At 42.6% G+C, this 15560-nt stretch overlaps 1 protein-coding gene across 1 annotated transcript in view; it reads left to right on the top strand.

Moving 5' to 3' along the window:
* The window catches only part of WRN (Werner syndrome RecQ like helicase), a 47111-nt gene that overhangs the window by 13282 nt on the left and 18269 nt on the right, over window positions 1-15560 (top strand). Inside the window, exons 9-22 of the mRNA XM_009278785.2 lie at window positions 484-898; window positions 1575-1655; window positions 2952-3096; window positions 4332-4407; window positions 5444-5511; window positions 5880-5988; window positions 7778-7846; window positions 8390-8472; window positions 9698-9804; window positions 10531-10718; window positions 11636-11813; window positions 12413-12594; window positions 13922-14023; window positions 14442-14534. Of these exons, the coding sequence (XP_009277060.1) occupies window positions 484-898; window positions 1575-1655; window positions 2952-3096; window positions 4332-4407; window positions 5444-5511; window positions 5880-5988; window positions 7778-7846; window positions 8390-8472; window positions 9698-9804; window positions 10531-10718; window positions 11636-11813; window positions 12413-12594; window positions 13922-14023; window positions 14442-14534 (1896 nt within the window). The remainder of the gene's footprint in view (window positions 1-483; window positions 899-1574; window positions 1656-2951; window positions 3097-4331; window positions 4408-5443; window positions 5512-5879; window positions 5989-7777; window positions 7847-8389; window positions 8473-9697; window positions 9805-10530; window positions 10719-11635; window positions 11814-12412; window positions 12595-13921; window positions 14024-14441; window positions 14535-15560) is intronic.

The following is a 15560-nucleotide window of genomic DNA, read 5'->3' as shown; positions in this document are numbered from 1 at the left end:
GTTATCTGTGCATCCTTGTCCAAGAGAAGAAAGCACAGTACACTTGATGGGGAAAATACTGTCTTTATACATAGGAACATAGGTTTTCACTCGTCTAATTGCACTGGGTTTGACACTGAACTTTGCTGAATCTGTTTCTTCTTGCTGAAATGTACAACAAGACCTTCTTTCATAAATACTCAGGACTTTCACATGACTAGCTAGTAGAAGTCTGGAGACTTGATAGAAGCATGGGGGCAATACCACAAACTGTGTTTTCAGAGAGTCTTTATAGGTTTTCTTCAGCGTAAAGAAATTTTATTTTCCTCTCACAGAAGTGGAATGCCAACTGCGTATGAGCGATGAGTCTTTATATGTGAAGTTTTGGACAAACTCTATCTGGAGAAACAGACTACTTTAGAATCCTCAGTTCTGCTTGTGGCTAAGATGTATGTAGTAACTGCCTTCATCATTTCGGTTTAACTTTTTTGTTTTACCTTCTAGGGCGGCAGAAATAGTAGCTGACATATCAGAGAATGTAAATGCCTTAAGAAGCACGCTGTTTGGTTCAGGTTCCCCTTCTGTACTGGAGAGGAGCTGTGGTGCAGCTCCAAAGAATCTTGAAGCAGAGTCAGCAAACGTTGAAGCACAAAAAATTGAAATGCCTGAATCTGCTAAACAATTTGAAGGCGACTTCAGCATCTCCCCTGATGCTACACTAGCTGGCTTCTGGGAGGGAGACGGTAATGAAGAAGAGGCGGAGAGAAGTAACACCGTTGTGGAAGACGGGCCTGCAGCAGCCAGCTCTAAGGACGAAGCAGACAGAGATGACTTCATGTCACTAGACATTACTGAGCAAGAACTTCAGATCTTGGAACGTCAGGCTGCAGAAGAATTGGTCAACAAAGCTGCGCCTGAGGTAATGAGAAAAGCCCTCGTTAATCATGGACACTGAGCAGAGGAAGTGATCTCATCCTTAATGTCCCCCACAATTTTAAAAAGTTCTGTTCCTGAGAGAATATTAAGGTGGGCTGGAAGAAGGGCTCAGAGTCTGGTAAATATTTCTGGAGGTAGTCAAGCACTGAGCCGCTCCTCAGTCACGTGATTGGAAGGATTAGTGCTGAATACAAAAGTTCTCAATAACCTGATTAGTTTTTCCTCTTTTAATTGCTAATACGTTATCTAAGAACTTCTTGCAGCGTGGGGACAAATTCTGCACACGAACATCTCCAAGTTGGTTATGAATATAAAGCAGATCTCTTTTTCTAAGGGATCTGTAAATAGCAGTCCTTCTAGTGACTGCTGAATGTGGATTGGTGCCTCGAATCAGATTATAATTTCCTTATGTTCCAAGGGTTTCACACAGCTGGTGATACTACTGTTTTTGTCTCTTACTACAGGGCCTTGTTATGTTCTAATATTTCTTTCAGGATATTTTTTTAATGGGCAGTCTTTAGAGCTGAATGTTGAGCTTAGTTAACTTTGGTAAGGAGTAACAGCGTACGGAGAAATGGTTTATAGTATGTACAGAAGGTTGAAAGGTTGTGGGTAAAATAGAAATAACTGCTGATAAGAAGAAAATAATTTCTTTTTAGGAGGCATGCTCCACAGACAACGAACAAAATATTTCCTGTGTCATCGAAAGCGATGAAGAACTGGAAATGGAGATGCTTAAAGTGAGTGCCTCGGGGTTTCGGTTTTCAATGTTTTTTGTAATGATGATGTAATTGCTTACAGAAGGTGGACAGAAGACAGACGAATGTGTGGATACCGAAATAATTGAATTCACTAGTGTTAGACTTCAATATCGCTTGCCTCCTACTGCATCTTTACTATACCAGTGTCCTGGTTTCGGCAGGGATAGAGTTAATTTCCTTCCTAGGAAACTGGACTAGGAAATTCCTTCCTTGGACTTGATCCACCCACTTAGTGCATTTGTGTAGAAAATCATTCATAAACTGATCTGCTCCAAGTGTCATGCATTCAAACCCTTGTCCGAGGGGTTGAGCTGACGGAGCGGTTTGTGTGCTGCAAGTGCTGCTAGCCTGGGCTGTAGGTGAAATTGCTTTGTAGCCAGGCTTTGCAGGCCTCTTTTAAAGTGTTTTTTACTGGTGTGACTCTTAACTTCCTGAAAAGAAGATTTAGATGTTGAGTCCTATTTTTGTTTACCCTGGCTTTTTTCCTGATCCCCCAGAGAGTGCTGTATGTATTTCAAGTCAAGCGACTGAACGCTTCCACCACAGCAGTCGCAAGCGTTCGTGTGCTTGTACACATGTGAAGGTTAAGTGTGCTGCTTACAGCTAAGTAGGAAGCAAGACTCAAAGGTCTGGGGGGGGGAAAAGTTGAATTTTCTTCTAGGGAGGAACCAGGTCTCTTGTGGTTGGTTCTCAGTGCTGCATGTCATCTTTTCTAAATGCAGTTTTGGTCAAAAAAGCTAACCTGAGTGGAAGGGGTTTAGTTAGTGTTCCTCGGAGTACCACGTTTTGGAAACAAGGAGTGTAACGTGACATTGGGATCCCCATCCTTTCTGTTTGTTTTGTGACTAGCCTCCTAAGTCACTTTGCGGTGAAACTTGTGCCTTCATCTAGTTGCAAGTAAAAAAAAAAACCCCAAACCCCCAACTGTTGGTTCTATAAAAGAACAGATTTTAGTGCCTTCAAAATTTCAGAGACCTTTTTGCGAAGAAGAAATAAAAGCCCTTGTAACGGTACCCAGGAAATGGCTCTTTGAATCTGCACGCTACTGATGAAGTACTTTGACCACTGTGCTTTCCTTAGATGTATTGGCACACAGCACACACGCTACTGATGAAGTACTTTGACCACTGCGCTTTCGTTTGTGCTGTGTGCCAATACATCCAAGATACACCATAAGGAGATTAAAACTCATGTGTCCCTATACCACATTACCTCAGACATGCATTGTATCTACCCTTTCATGCTCTGAAATAACTTTTTCTCCTGATTGCTCAGTCTTTAGAAGATGTAGACGATTCCAAAGGAGTTTTAACTGAAAGAGAGTCCGATAAAGCCAGGGAAACTCCTGACACAGAATTGAACGTTGCACCAGATGGTGAAGAAGATGAAGGCATTGAGGAAGAAGAGGAAGAATGTTTGGGTATGTTTTAAATTGTAGGGCACAACTAAATAAAAAAAACCCTCACTGTCTGTAGGAGCAGATGTGGAAGCACAGCAACATTTTGTGCTTGGTTTCTTAAAGCAGACAGTTAAAGCTCATCTGGGTTTCGAAAGGAGTACTTGTCTGTGTGTCAAGATGAAAATTTAAAGGTGTCCTTGGCAAAACATCGTTGACTCCTGCCATGATCAGTAGACATTCTGTATGCTTAATGGGAGTAAAACTGATCTGGGGATGTGGAGTTCATGCAGAATTGAGGGGACCTATTCAGAACACAGCAGAGGGGAAGATGGAACCTCCGCTATATGCTTTTGTTCTGTTGTCCCACCACTGCTGCTTCGTGGTAGAATTCTTAGGAAATTCTGGCTGGGGGGTGATCTTGACTTAATGCTTGGCGCTGGTCTTGTGGAGACAAATCAAATGGGGGAAAAGAGGGTGAAATGTGAGGTGAAATACACCTTGGCTTGTTTGGATGGTCACTGTGTGAAAGCTTCCTTCTCTGGTTGTGTAAGGTAGACTGTGGACCTTGTCACTCAAAGTAACAGCATCAGCCAAGACAAAACGGCTTGCTTCTTCCCAGCAGAACGTGGGCTGCTGGATGGAGATGGATGAGTTGTTTGTTTGTTCAGTTCATCTCTCCAAACAATAGCAGACAGGCTGTTACAAGAATGCGTGCTTGCCCAACAGACAAAAACTAGGTGGAAATGTCATGCTTTCTACTGCTGAATGTTAATTATAAACTTCAACAGAGATCTTGAATATGTTTCTTCAGTGTTCGTAGCAAGGTCAGGATCCTCTTGGATGTCGTTTTTGGACCATGGCTTTGTTAGCAGCTTGCAGTGTTTGGTACCGATTAGTGTAGTTTCAGTAGGGTCTTTAAACGCATGCCTGGTAAAACATCTCTAGTACCTCGTCTGAACATGTTGCAAATAACACAGCTCTGCGTTACGAAACCTTTTGCTCTATTTCATTAATCAAGCCATATGTTCTCCTCCTCATGCAGGGTCTCTGAGGAGCCTGTTTGCTTTTTTAATCCTTTATTCTAGCCCGTAAATATCTTCAGAGTTTGTCTCTCTTTTCACCAGAGTTGCGCAAATCCTAGGCCCTGGGCATCACTAATCATGAGCAGACTCTTGTTGGTCAAGACAGTGCTTCTTTTTTTTTTTAAATTTAATCACAGATGAGTTGGTTTTTTTTTCTGCTCTCTCCCACTAAAGATCCATTGCTGCCAGTACCTAATGAAAGCCACATCACATGTCTGAAGACATATTTTGGGCATTCTTCTTTTAAACCGTAAGTATATTTTCTGTTAAAATGTACGCTCTAGGGTTCATCTTCTTTCCCTTCTTTCAACTCAGATGATTTTTTTTTTACTACTTTAAAAAAACCAATACCAAACTAGGACCTGTGCAAAATCTTTAGGAGAAGAAAAGCAGCCTTTGCCACAACAAGACGTCAAAATAAATCTTAGGGGGTGTTAACTACCATACTGTACTCTCACAGTAGGGGATAAGTTTCTTGACTCTTCTGACGGTGTATCTCCTGTGATGGAAGCTTTATTGTATCAGGTCGGGTTCAGATGTTTTAAACAGCGAGCAACAAACTGCACAGGTGTTGTTCCCTGTATGATAAACTTCCTTAGCCTGGTTATCCTTTGTTATGTGGCTCTAATTAAGGAGGGACCGGCTTCTGTCTATCTACTGTGGTGTAATCTCAGTGCAGCATGTGCTTATGTACTCGAGCATTGCTGTTACAGTTCTTAAGCTCAACGGGAGCGGGATGAAATCTTCCTGGATGACTGGTGGTGGAATGCTTTCTGTGCAAGACACAGCCTAAAGGCAACACTTGGCGGGGGGGGGGGGAGCTGTTTTACTCAAAATATTTGGTCAGCTTTTGGAAACGGGGGCGGGGGGATTTTTTTTAATTGACCACAGTTATGTACGCTTGCGAGACCGCAAGAGGGTGAAAATTGTTTGGCAAAATCAAGGTCCTGTTTAGAATCTCTTGTGTTGAAGGTAACTGTAGTTTTCACAGTGTTTGTGGATTGGTTATTAATGTATGGGAGACGCGGTTTGTTTTGTCATCTTCTGTGAATGACTGCATCAAATGTTGCTTGCCTTAGTCCTGTTAGAGATCCCCACTGTAGCACTGGTGGGACTACCTGCAGTAGTTGGAGTGTTTGGGGGGTTGCAGCGTGCAAAGACAATGCTCTGTAAGGCAGCCGGAAGGGTTTCTTTAACATGAAATTCACTTGAATATGCAGTTTCACAAAATTTACGTGTTATGTGTAGTGGCAAAAATAACATGTTCCCCTTTGTTTAATTTAAAGGGTCCAGTGGAAAGTGATCAATTCGCTTTTAGAAGACAGAAGAGATAATCTTGTTGTCATGGCAACCGGTAAGTTAACTTCACATCCTAAGAAGCAGTGAAAAATCTTTTCCTTTTTGGGGAGAGTAGGACTCAAACTTGGAGACTGTCCATGTGGCTCATACGAGCAGAGTGCCCTGATTAAGACTGCGTAAATCTGAGCCAGCTATGCTGGCTACTTGTTTTTCTGTCCTAGCCTTAGTCACTGACCTTGGTGTAGAGAGGGGTATCAAATGGATGCTGACCATATTTACCTCGCATCTTTGTTCCTCTACTAGCAGAACAAACATCACCACTTCTTTTTAGGGCTCAACAAGGTGTTAGAATTGTCTCATATAGGTGTATGTTACAGCTGCATAGAAAGCATGATGTTTCATTTCTGCCTTTTTTTCTTTAAGGCTATGGAAAAAGCTTGTGCTACCAGTTTCCTCCTGTTTACACTGGATATGTAGGAATTGTCATCTGTCCTCTTATCTCCTTGATGGAGGACCAGGTGCTGCAGCTGACGTAAGTAAAGCCGTAGTAACAAGCTGCTGCTGTATTGCCTGTGGAAACTCACGGATTCTGCTTGTGGCATTCCTTGGTGTTTAAGGTTGCAGCTTTGTACAGCAAGCTGTTTGTGTGTCAGCTGTAAAACATACGTTTCTCAAGGAACACATGCAAACTGTGTAAATAGTCTTAAGATCACTGGATTTGCCAATTGTGTGAACTGTAGGCTGAATTTGCGAAGGATCTATGCTGGTGGGTGGTTCCTGAAGGTAGATCCTTCTCGGGTGTTTCTGGATTCACAGGCCCTTTTTGTGCAGACAGAACTGATGGAGGAGCTTCACAGGCTGTTTCAGCCTGTGAGAGTTATGCCAAATTTGGTAGGGCTTCCTTTGGGTCTGAGAAGTAACATCTGAACAACGGGCTTCCTTTGGGTCTGAGAAGTAACATCTGAACAACGGGCTTCCTTTGGGTCTGAGAAGTAACATCTGAACAACGGGCTTCCTTTGGGTCTGAGAAGTAACATCTGAACAACGTACAGCAGGAAGCTGTGGGCCGTTGGGATCAAAGTTACGGCACAGACTTTTTAGACGGACGGTGTAGTTGGTCTCCTAACACCTGGCCTCTTTGCTTCTTAAAAGGTCTGATGGGGGAACTATGGGTGACACTGAATCGCTCTTACATGAGCAGTTATAGGTGTCGTCAAGATAAATCTTTGTTTTTTAATACCTGATAATGCTTTCTCTACGTGTACTTGCTCTGTTACTCACTTCTATTCACTTCTGACACTTTCATTTAAGTTGTGGGAGTCGTGCTGAGTTGTCTAGTTCATTCCTGCCTTGTCCAACTCAAAGAACAGGTCTTTTGTGAAAGAGAGGATATGAAGATTTTTTTGAAATAAGGAACTTCAATTACGTGTGGTATTTTCTGCTGCACATCGTGACTGTGTGCAGATGAATGGCTGGACAGCCTAAGCTGCCTCTATAGCCAGCTCCTAGACTAAGTATTAATCAGCAGGGTGTCTGTATGTATTCAGCTGCTGCTTTGGCTTTTATATTGTTTTCCTCAGCGGAAAGGGTTTATTCACTACTTTCTCATTTTGAAGGCTGAGGAGATGGAATTTCTACAACCTAATGCAATTCAGTAATTTGTCTGTCAGTCTGGGTGCAGTTCTGCCAAGGACTGTAACAGAGGAGCGAGGGGGGAGAAGCTATCGAAACAAAAGGCTGTAATAAATTGCGGCAGATCACCAAGTTAAGAGGGCAGGGGTTGCGGGGTCCTGAAAGATCTCAAATAGGAAGTGGCTGAGGTGGTAAGCATAATTATGGAATCTGTCATTAAAAAGCAGCCACCTGATTGAAAATAAGCAGATGCAGCACCAGTAGCTCACAAAAGATTGAAAGGCAAGGCAAAAAAATCGCATGCTAATAAGGCTTACATCCAAATGTGGTGAACTGCATGAGATGATAGCTAAAGAAAATATACGTACCGTGTTTTCTTCTTTTGGATGTTTTATTAGTAAACTTAGCTCTTGTGCAAGGAAAATGGTCTTAATTTCTCTGATTCCTTATTGCACTAATCAAGTGTGTGGGACAGCTGGAGGGGAGGTGGAAGAGCATTTGGGTGGCAGGAATAGCCACTGACCGCTCTCGCTTTTTCAAAAGGCTTTTCCCCACAAAGATCCTTGGAAGAAAGTAGTCTCTGACCTCGCAGCTTGAACTTGCGTTATGAAGTGCTGGCATAGGCTGAAAGCTGAGGCAGAAAGCTTTGAGAGTAAAGCTGTTCATGACCGTGCTTTTTATTTCTGCAGAATGTCAGGTGTTCCAGCTTGCTTGCTTGGTTCGGCTCAGTCGAAAAACATCAATGAATGCATCAAAGCGTAAGTCTTAGACAAGCTTTCTGGGACTGCAGGTTCTGACGTAGGTGTATTTGAGAGGTAGGATGTCCCCCTGATCTGTCATCGCTGAAACTCTTGATTTTGGCTCAGGCCTGGGACCTGGCAGTGGGTGATATTGCTTGCGTTCACCCAGGCTGAGTACGCGGGAGGCTCTAGCCACCCTCTTGTGACCTCTGGCTGTGGAGATGGGGCCTGTTGACTCAGCTTTATGTGGTGATTTATGCTTGATTTTACACAGGTGTTAGATCTGTATTTGTCACCCAAGTCATCACAACGGTCCCTTTTTATTCTAAAGGCTAGTAAATCTGTTTGCTGTTTTTCCTTTTCCCGTAATGCTGTGTACTGCCTTGCTTTCCTACTGTTCTGGAACGCTTTCTATGGTCTTCACTTCCTTGCTCGTGTTCCCTATCCAGATGTCTGTACTTGTTCTCATTTACATCTTCTAGACAATCACGGTTTTGTTTCATTTGGTTGAGCTGTCTGGGGTTTTTCCTTCTGTGACAGTGTATTTTCTTGATGTTTCAGGGGTCAGTACAGAGTCGTATATATGACTCCAGAGTTTTGTTCGATGAACTTGAAGTTACTTCAGAGTCTTGACCAAACTATTGGTAAGTTGGGGGTAAGGTTGTGGATGAGCTGGCAGGCAGCTTAAATCCATAATCACCTTTAAAGTTTTTCTAATGCTTGAACATTTTTCACCGGTTTCTTACCACTAGTGAGCTCAGAGGCTAGCGTAGTGACTGCCAATAAATGCTGTCAGAAGACGCTGTCATACATTAAAAAAAGATCGTATGTGAGTAGTGTCTTTAGCGTGGTCTTGGCATGGGAATGTCAGACGACTTACTGGGAACGGAGGCACTAAACACCGATCTTTAAATCGCAGAAAGTGAAATGTATATCACTAAATATTTTAGCCTTTTAAGTATTCTGATCTCTGTGATCTTTCTCAGAATGTAACAATGAAATTGTGTTTTGAAACACTATAGCGCATATTAAAAATTATCTTTTTGTCAAAGATGATGCAGCTGATGCATCTGTCACAGTAGGATAAATTCAAGGCATGTAAACTCCAATAATTTTTTTTTTTATGAAGGAACTGAGTTTCTAGTGCTGTAGGCAGGGAGGACTACCTAGGGAGAAGATGAGCCATCTGAATTTCTGGAGTCCTGAGGAACTGGATGTTTGGCCTCTCTGACACCAGGGTGCTTGGAACATGCAGATTAGAATGGGATATCTGTACTCCAGTCGAGGGTTTTTTCCGTTTCAGAAAATGTAAGGTTATTTTCCAGGGCCGTCTCTAACCCCTCTCCTCTCATATTTTTTTCTGGACTTTAACTTATCTGTTCAGTGCAGACCTGAGACACTCGGGTTTTGTTTTACAATCCAGAAAATAAAACTAATGACATCTGTAAGCACCATTTGTGACTATCAGTAAGAAAGTCTGGAAAAGGGGTGGGTGGGAAAAGGTCCTGTCAGAGGTAGCTCAAGATTTTGACCCATTGTGAGGGATGTTGGAGATTTGGAGCTTGGAGAAGAGATGGTGGTGGGGGAGTCTGTAAAAGCTCTTGGGCCTTTTTACGAAAGAGACCATTAAAAAAATGGGCTTGGGGAGTCAGTACGGCAGAAGGCGTCCTGGAAACAAAAATTTGAGCAGACTGCTGGTGCCTTCGCAGGAAAGCTTGAAATTGAGCAGAATGGGGTGTTTGTGGGTTGTCACTTCCCGTGTTGGTTGGTTTGCTTGAAATTGAGCAGAATGGGGTGTTTGTGTGTTGTCACTTCCCGTGTTGGTTGGTTTATGTTAATGTGTCCATGCTGTGGTTTTGTGCCCACCAGGTATTGCCGTCATAGCTGTCGATGAAGCTCATTGCATTTCCGAGTGGGGCCATGACTTCAGAAATTCCTTTAGAAGTTTAGGCTCATTGAAGAAGGCTCTGCCATCGGTCAGGTTTTGTTACATTTGATTTCTAATATGAGAAGGGAACTATCTCATTTTAGTTTGCAATATCAGTCTCTTGATGTTGCTCTTCGGGTGTACTTACCATGCTGTTTTGGAGGTTGTGCAGTCTTTGTCAGTGACTGAGCTTTGTGGGTTTTAAAGGAAGGATATTCTGAACCTGGACTACCAGGAACTTCTGAACGCTAAATTACTTTGTTGGATCCCTATGCTGTGGAAGACGATGTCCCTAAGCTTCTGGTTTAATATTGAGGGATTTTATTTTCAAACTGGCTGGCTGAGTGGCTTGTAAGAGCATGCAACTGTGACTTCTAGACACTCCTCAAGCATTTATTCTACAAGCTCAAAAATTTAGACCTGAACTTTACATGCTTTTCTGGGAAGTTTTGTCTTATGTTCCCTAAATTTAGCTAACCACATCAGAGAAGTATTACAGACCGGTTGGAGGTGTAACTAAAGAAAACAGGCTTTCAGAATAAAACTCTATACTTCAACAGTGTTCTGTCCCTGTCTACTCTCCTGAACAGTGTAGACCAAAGCTCTAGGAAGCTAAACATTAACTATATTTTTCAAATAGCTGAGCTGATCCAGTGATCATAAACAGATTAAAGTGCCTGTATACGTGCCATGTCAGTTTTGACTCATGTTGTTATTGGTTAAAAGAAAAAATCAATCGGATGTCTCGGACTTTTTCTTCTACTGTTCATTGCAGGTTCCCATTGTTGCTTTAACTGCAACCGCAAGTCCATCGATCAGAGAAGACATAGTGAATTGTCTGAACTTGAAGAATCCCCAGGTCACGTGTACTAGTTTTGACAGACCTAACCTGTACTTAGAAGTTGGACAACAAAGCGGAAATATCCTTAGGGATTTGAAGCAGTTCCTTACTAGGAAAGGAAGGTAAGGTTTTAATGCGGTTTTCATTGATCACTCAAATATGCTTTGGTATTTTGGAGTTTTGGTAGTGTGTACTAAGAATTGGTAGCAGTCTTCAACTGATTTGGTGAGGAGGACCCTGGGCTTTCTCCATAGCTTGGCTCTGGTATCATGCTAGTTACTTGATGTGTTGTGTCCCGTGTCGTTGCCCTCCCCACGCCCCCCCACCAGTTTGATAAAAGGCTGTTGAGACAAGCAGCGATGGACTCCCGCTGTTTGCATGTTGCTATCTTAAGGATCGTCAAGATCACTCGATCCTGGGAGGACCTGATGACACTGTAGCCATTTGAACAATTATGATGGATTGGCTGGTGGGTAACTTTCCAAACAGTATTGTACACAGTGTGTGCGAGTCCGTTATAAATCTGTGGTAAGATTATTTTTTTAATAAAGCTAATCTGAGCAGAAGAATTGCAGTCCTTTTCTGTTAGCGGAGCCGGTGGTGTACACCTTCTGGCCCTGTTCTTTTCCTTGTCGCAAGCTACAATGTGTGCCTCTACAGCAATATAAGTGAATTCCTCATTGCTCATTTGTACCTTGTTATGTAAATAGAGACCTTTCAAGTGACAGCTGTAAAAGCAGATTTCCTGATGACTTGGAAGAAGTTGGGAGGCCTTATCCTGCTGCTTCTACAGAGACCAAAATCTTCCGTGCTTTGCAAAATAAACTTAATGAGTGCCAAATAGCTTCCAAGTCCATTTTTCCAAAGGACAGACCATTTGTGTACGAGTGGACCAGTTAAAAATCTGTTTCAATTTCTAAATCCCCAAGAAGGTGAACTGCCGGAAAAGCTACGTTGCCTTTTCAAATAGGTTCAGTCGGACTTTGTGGAAGGGTGGCCGCTTCTGTTCTGTGTCTTTACATGTTGCTATTATTTATAGCAGTTCTGCGTATGAGTTTGAAGGCCCCACTATCATCTACTGCCATTCAAGAAAGGCCACCGAACGGGTTATGTCTGAACTGATTAAACTCCATGTGGCCTGCGGTGCCTACCACGCTGGTATGGAAATCAAACAAAGGAGAGAGATCCATCATCAGTTCATGAGGGATGAAATTCAGGTACGTAGGAAACTAAGTCCACTTCGTCCTATTTACAATTGCAGAGTTTCTGGTAGAGAAAGAATTTGGGAATATCAGCATCTGTTTCCCATTTACTGCGTCTCCAATTCTGGGCAAAGAAGTTGCTGGTCTATGCTGACAGTAATAGGATTCCTGGCTTATGTTTCAAATTCCTTTAGAAAGTGTCTTAAAAATTTATAGCATCTGAGGAAAATAGCGGTATCGGGAACAATATCATCACAAGTTCTGTGAGCCGCTTACTTCCTTCTGCAGCTAAGCAGGCGAAGAGTTATTCTGGGACTTCTTGTGTTCCTCTTTGCGATAGGTTTTGTGCCTTCTGTTTGAGAATAACTGCTTGAAAACACTCGAGCATTTGCCGCAACACATCATCACCCTCATGTTTAATCCTATGCTCGTGCTCTGACCGAAATCACTTAACAGCAGTACTGTGGAAGTTGAGTGCAGTTTTGAAGCCATTGTAATTTAGGCTGAATTTTGAGTCCGTAGCAAAAAGTTGTCACGAAGTGTGTGAGGACTAATCCAGGCATATTCTTGATGCTCATTTCAAAAATATTCAGCACGTGCCTCCTGTTTTGCAGTGTGTTGTGGCTACGGTGGCATTCGGAATGGGCATCAATAAAGCAGATATCCGGATGGTGATTCATTACGGTGCCCCTAAGGAAATGGAATCCTATTATCAAGAAATTGGGAGAGCTGGTCGCGATGGGCTTCCCGCTTCTTGTCACGTCTTGTGGACTGAGGCAGACTTGAATTTTAACAGGTAAATGACCCAAGACAACTGCTTGGACACAGATAGCCAAAACATACCAAAAGAAAGAGGGGCAGGGTGGGTTGGGTTGAAAATGTGACTTATTTTTGGAACGGTTCCAAGTCCCTCCCTGCATACGCACGGTACTAAGTACGCCATACTTTTTTCTAGAAGATAATCCACAAGTGCCCTAATGTTAATGAGTTTGTCCTTGTTCCAGTTCTGCTTTCTGAAGATGCTTTGCAAGGCAGGCAGTGATAAAACCTGATCGCTTGTCAGGTGACTTACAAGACTTGTTTTTAGACCCATCTGACCTGGGTTTAGACCCATCATCACCCCTTAAGAGTGCTGATGCTGTACAATGACTCTTTTTCTCTCCAGTATTTAGATGTCTAAATGGATAAATACATACTTTTTTTTTCTTCTGGGTGGGGGAATCCCGATTGTAGAGTTCTCCTGTTAACTTTGTCTGTAGCTGGTATAGGATCAGAGAAATGTCTGAACTCAGTCATTTGAACTTGTGTCAGCAGGCTGCCGGAGTCTGTGAAACGGTATACTTCCCTGCTCTCTTTTCTTTTTCTGCAGGCGGGCAGAAACTTGCTTAGCTCAACTTTGAGCTGGAATGGTGTAGCTGTGTTACTGTGGTGCCCAACACCTGCAGTATTGGCTTGTTTTCCATGTGGCACAGTGAGGGTGGTGCAGATGGTAGCCCAGGTTTGGCTCATGCAGCAGCTCAGAGCATGGGCAGAGTGAGTGCTCCATACACCCATCAAGCACTCTCATGCTATTTTCTCAGCTGGATGCTTCCAGTGAGTACTATAAAGGATATTAAATTAGGCAACAGGTAGGTGTATCCTAACATGCCGCCCCCAAATTTCTTAGAAGAGTGATGCTATCTTAGCATGTTTTGTCATCTGGCGGTGGCATTGATGAGAACTTGCCAGAGTTTGTCTGAAAAACTAGAGACTGAGGGAAATTGCCCTCTCTCAATGCCCTTTGCCCTTGGTTCCCTGCTCTGTGCCTTCTGACATGGATGTCTGAAGCGTAGTAGCTTGTGGGGTTGGAAGGAGCTCTCTGTCTCTCCTTCTGCCCTGTTCAGTATAATTGTCGTATGTAGAGGAATGTGAATGAGGCGCTCTTCTGAGCGTGCCCCATGCGATAAGGATCGAGATTGTGGAGAAACAGGCAGGCAGTTCGGGTCTGGTTTTAGTAGGATTTTTTTTCTAGCCGTTTCCGGTGAATTTGACCAAGACGGTTGTCTGACAGTCTGATTTTTGGTGTGGGACAGGGGACTAGCGGTCAGCATTTAAGGCTCTTCGCTTTTCCTTTTGACTGACAGACATCTTCTAAACGAGATACGCAATGAAAAGTTCCGGTTGTACAAACTGAAGATGTTGGCAAAAATAGAGAAGTACCTTGTGTCAAATAGCTGCAGGAGGAAGTGAGTACTGGCATCTATTTAATGCTCTGTCATTTCAGTCAGCTTTGGGAAGAGCCATTGCGACTCGGTCACAACTGGAGGTTGTAACCAGAAGGCGTCTTACACTCACAATGTGTGCTGTAAACGTGTTTTATATTAAAAAGCAGTGTCAAAAAATGCGGCATTCAGCAAATTTATACTTATACATCAAGTGTTTCCTTATTTACTTTTTTTACAGTGTCAAAAAATGCGGCATTCAGCAAATATATACTTACTTATTTACCTTTTTTAAAAAAAAAGTTTCTTTAGAAGAATCAAGGCCAAATAATTGGCTCCCCACTGAATTAATTAATGATGCTGATTTCAACTCTTTTCTGCAATAAATTTAACGTGTAAATTCTTCCTCTTTTATTGAATTCCCTATGTTCCTTTTGGGTAGAATCATCCTGTCTCACTTTGAAGACAAACAACTCCGAAAGGTATCCTTTGGCATCATGGGCACAGAAGAATGCTGTGATAATTGCAGGTCCGGGTAAGCTTTCTTCCCTGAAGACTGATACAAGAGGTTACGTTCTCTCAGGCTGACTTAGAAGGCAAATCATCTAAAAGAACTGACTTCTGGTGCAGCTGATCTTGCAGATGTTCAGCCTGAAGTTTATCTTTGAACAACTGTCTCTGACCTTCTCCTAAATAGTTGAGCAAGCCATGAGGCAACTTATAAGCCCTAAGTTAGGCTGTGGGAAAGCCTGTAAACGAAGCGTGGTCACAGTTCCTAAAAGGGTTTAAAGCAACACTCTTAGTCGGTGAATACACTTTTGTTCATTAGTTTAAGTCGTGTTTGGTAATTAATCCCAAAAGAAAACACTTGCAAGTGGAGCGTTACACCATGTGTCTAAGGTTAAATTGCCAGTGTTAAGGGAGCTGTTCTCCTGTTACAGTGTGTGATGACATACGTTCTTTATAGCACTGCTAATAATCTCATAGATGTGCTGAAGAGAAGCCGGGGGCCGGTAGTCACACAGGTATGAGGAGAAACACCTTCCTCAGTTTCTCCTGTGTGCACGTACACGCTTTCCCTGAAGCTATAATAAAGGATTCCTTGTTCTTGCTGGTAGCGTGACGCTTCCTGATCAGAGACAAGATGTTATGTTGTGTTGCTTTCTGGAAAACTGTTATCAATTCAGCAACACTTCCTTTATGCTCAAGGATTAAGAAATCTTTGCCTGGCCTCTACTGAAACTAACCAAGAAGAAAATTTGAGAGATGATAATTTCTATCTTTGCGGTCACCTTGCTGTGCCAGTAAAGAGCCACGTAGTGAATTTGTGTTGCAGAACTGAAATCACTTGAAAAAGATGACTGTCCTTTTTCTCCTCCTTAGAAGTGATTTGTACCACTAATTTTTTGATAGGTTCTTCCAGACAGTAATAAATGCGTTAACAAACCCTAGAAAATCTTCAATGGGGTTGCTCTTCCCTTCTGTTTTTTTCCCTTTGTGTTATTGGGGGAAAAAAAAAAAAAACAGACAAAAACCTCTTTGATACTAGGTGCAATTAAAG

Source organism: Aptenodytes forsteri, unplaced genomic scaffold, assembly GCF_000699145.1.
Source record: "Aptenodytes forsteri isolate BGI_AS27 unplaced genomic scaffold, ASM69914v1 Scaffold275, whole genome shotgun sequence".
Classification (NCBI taxonomy): domain Eukaryota; kingdom Metazoa; phylum Chordata; class Aves; order Sphenisciformes; family Spheniscidae; genus Aptenodytes; species Aptenodytes forsteri.
This window is presented reverse-complemented; position numbering and strand designations above follow the sequence as displayed.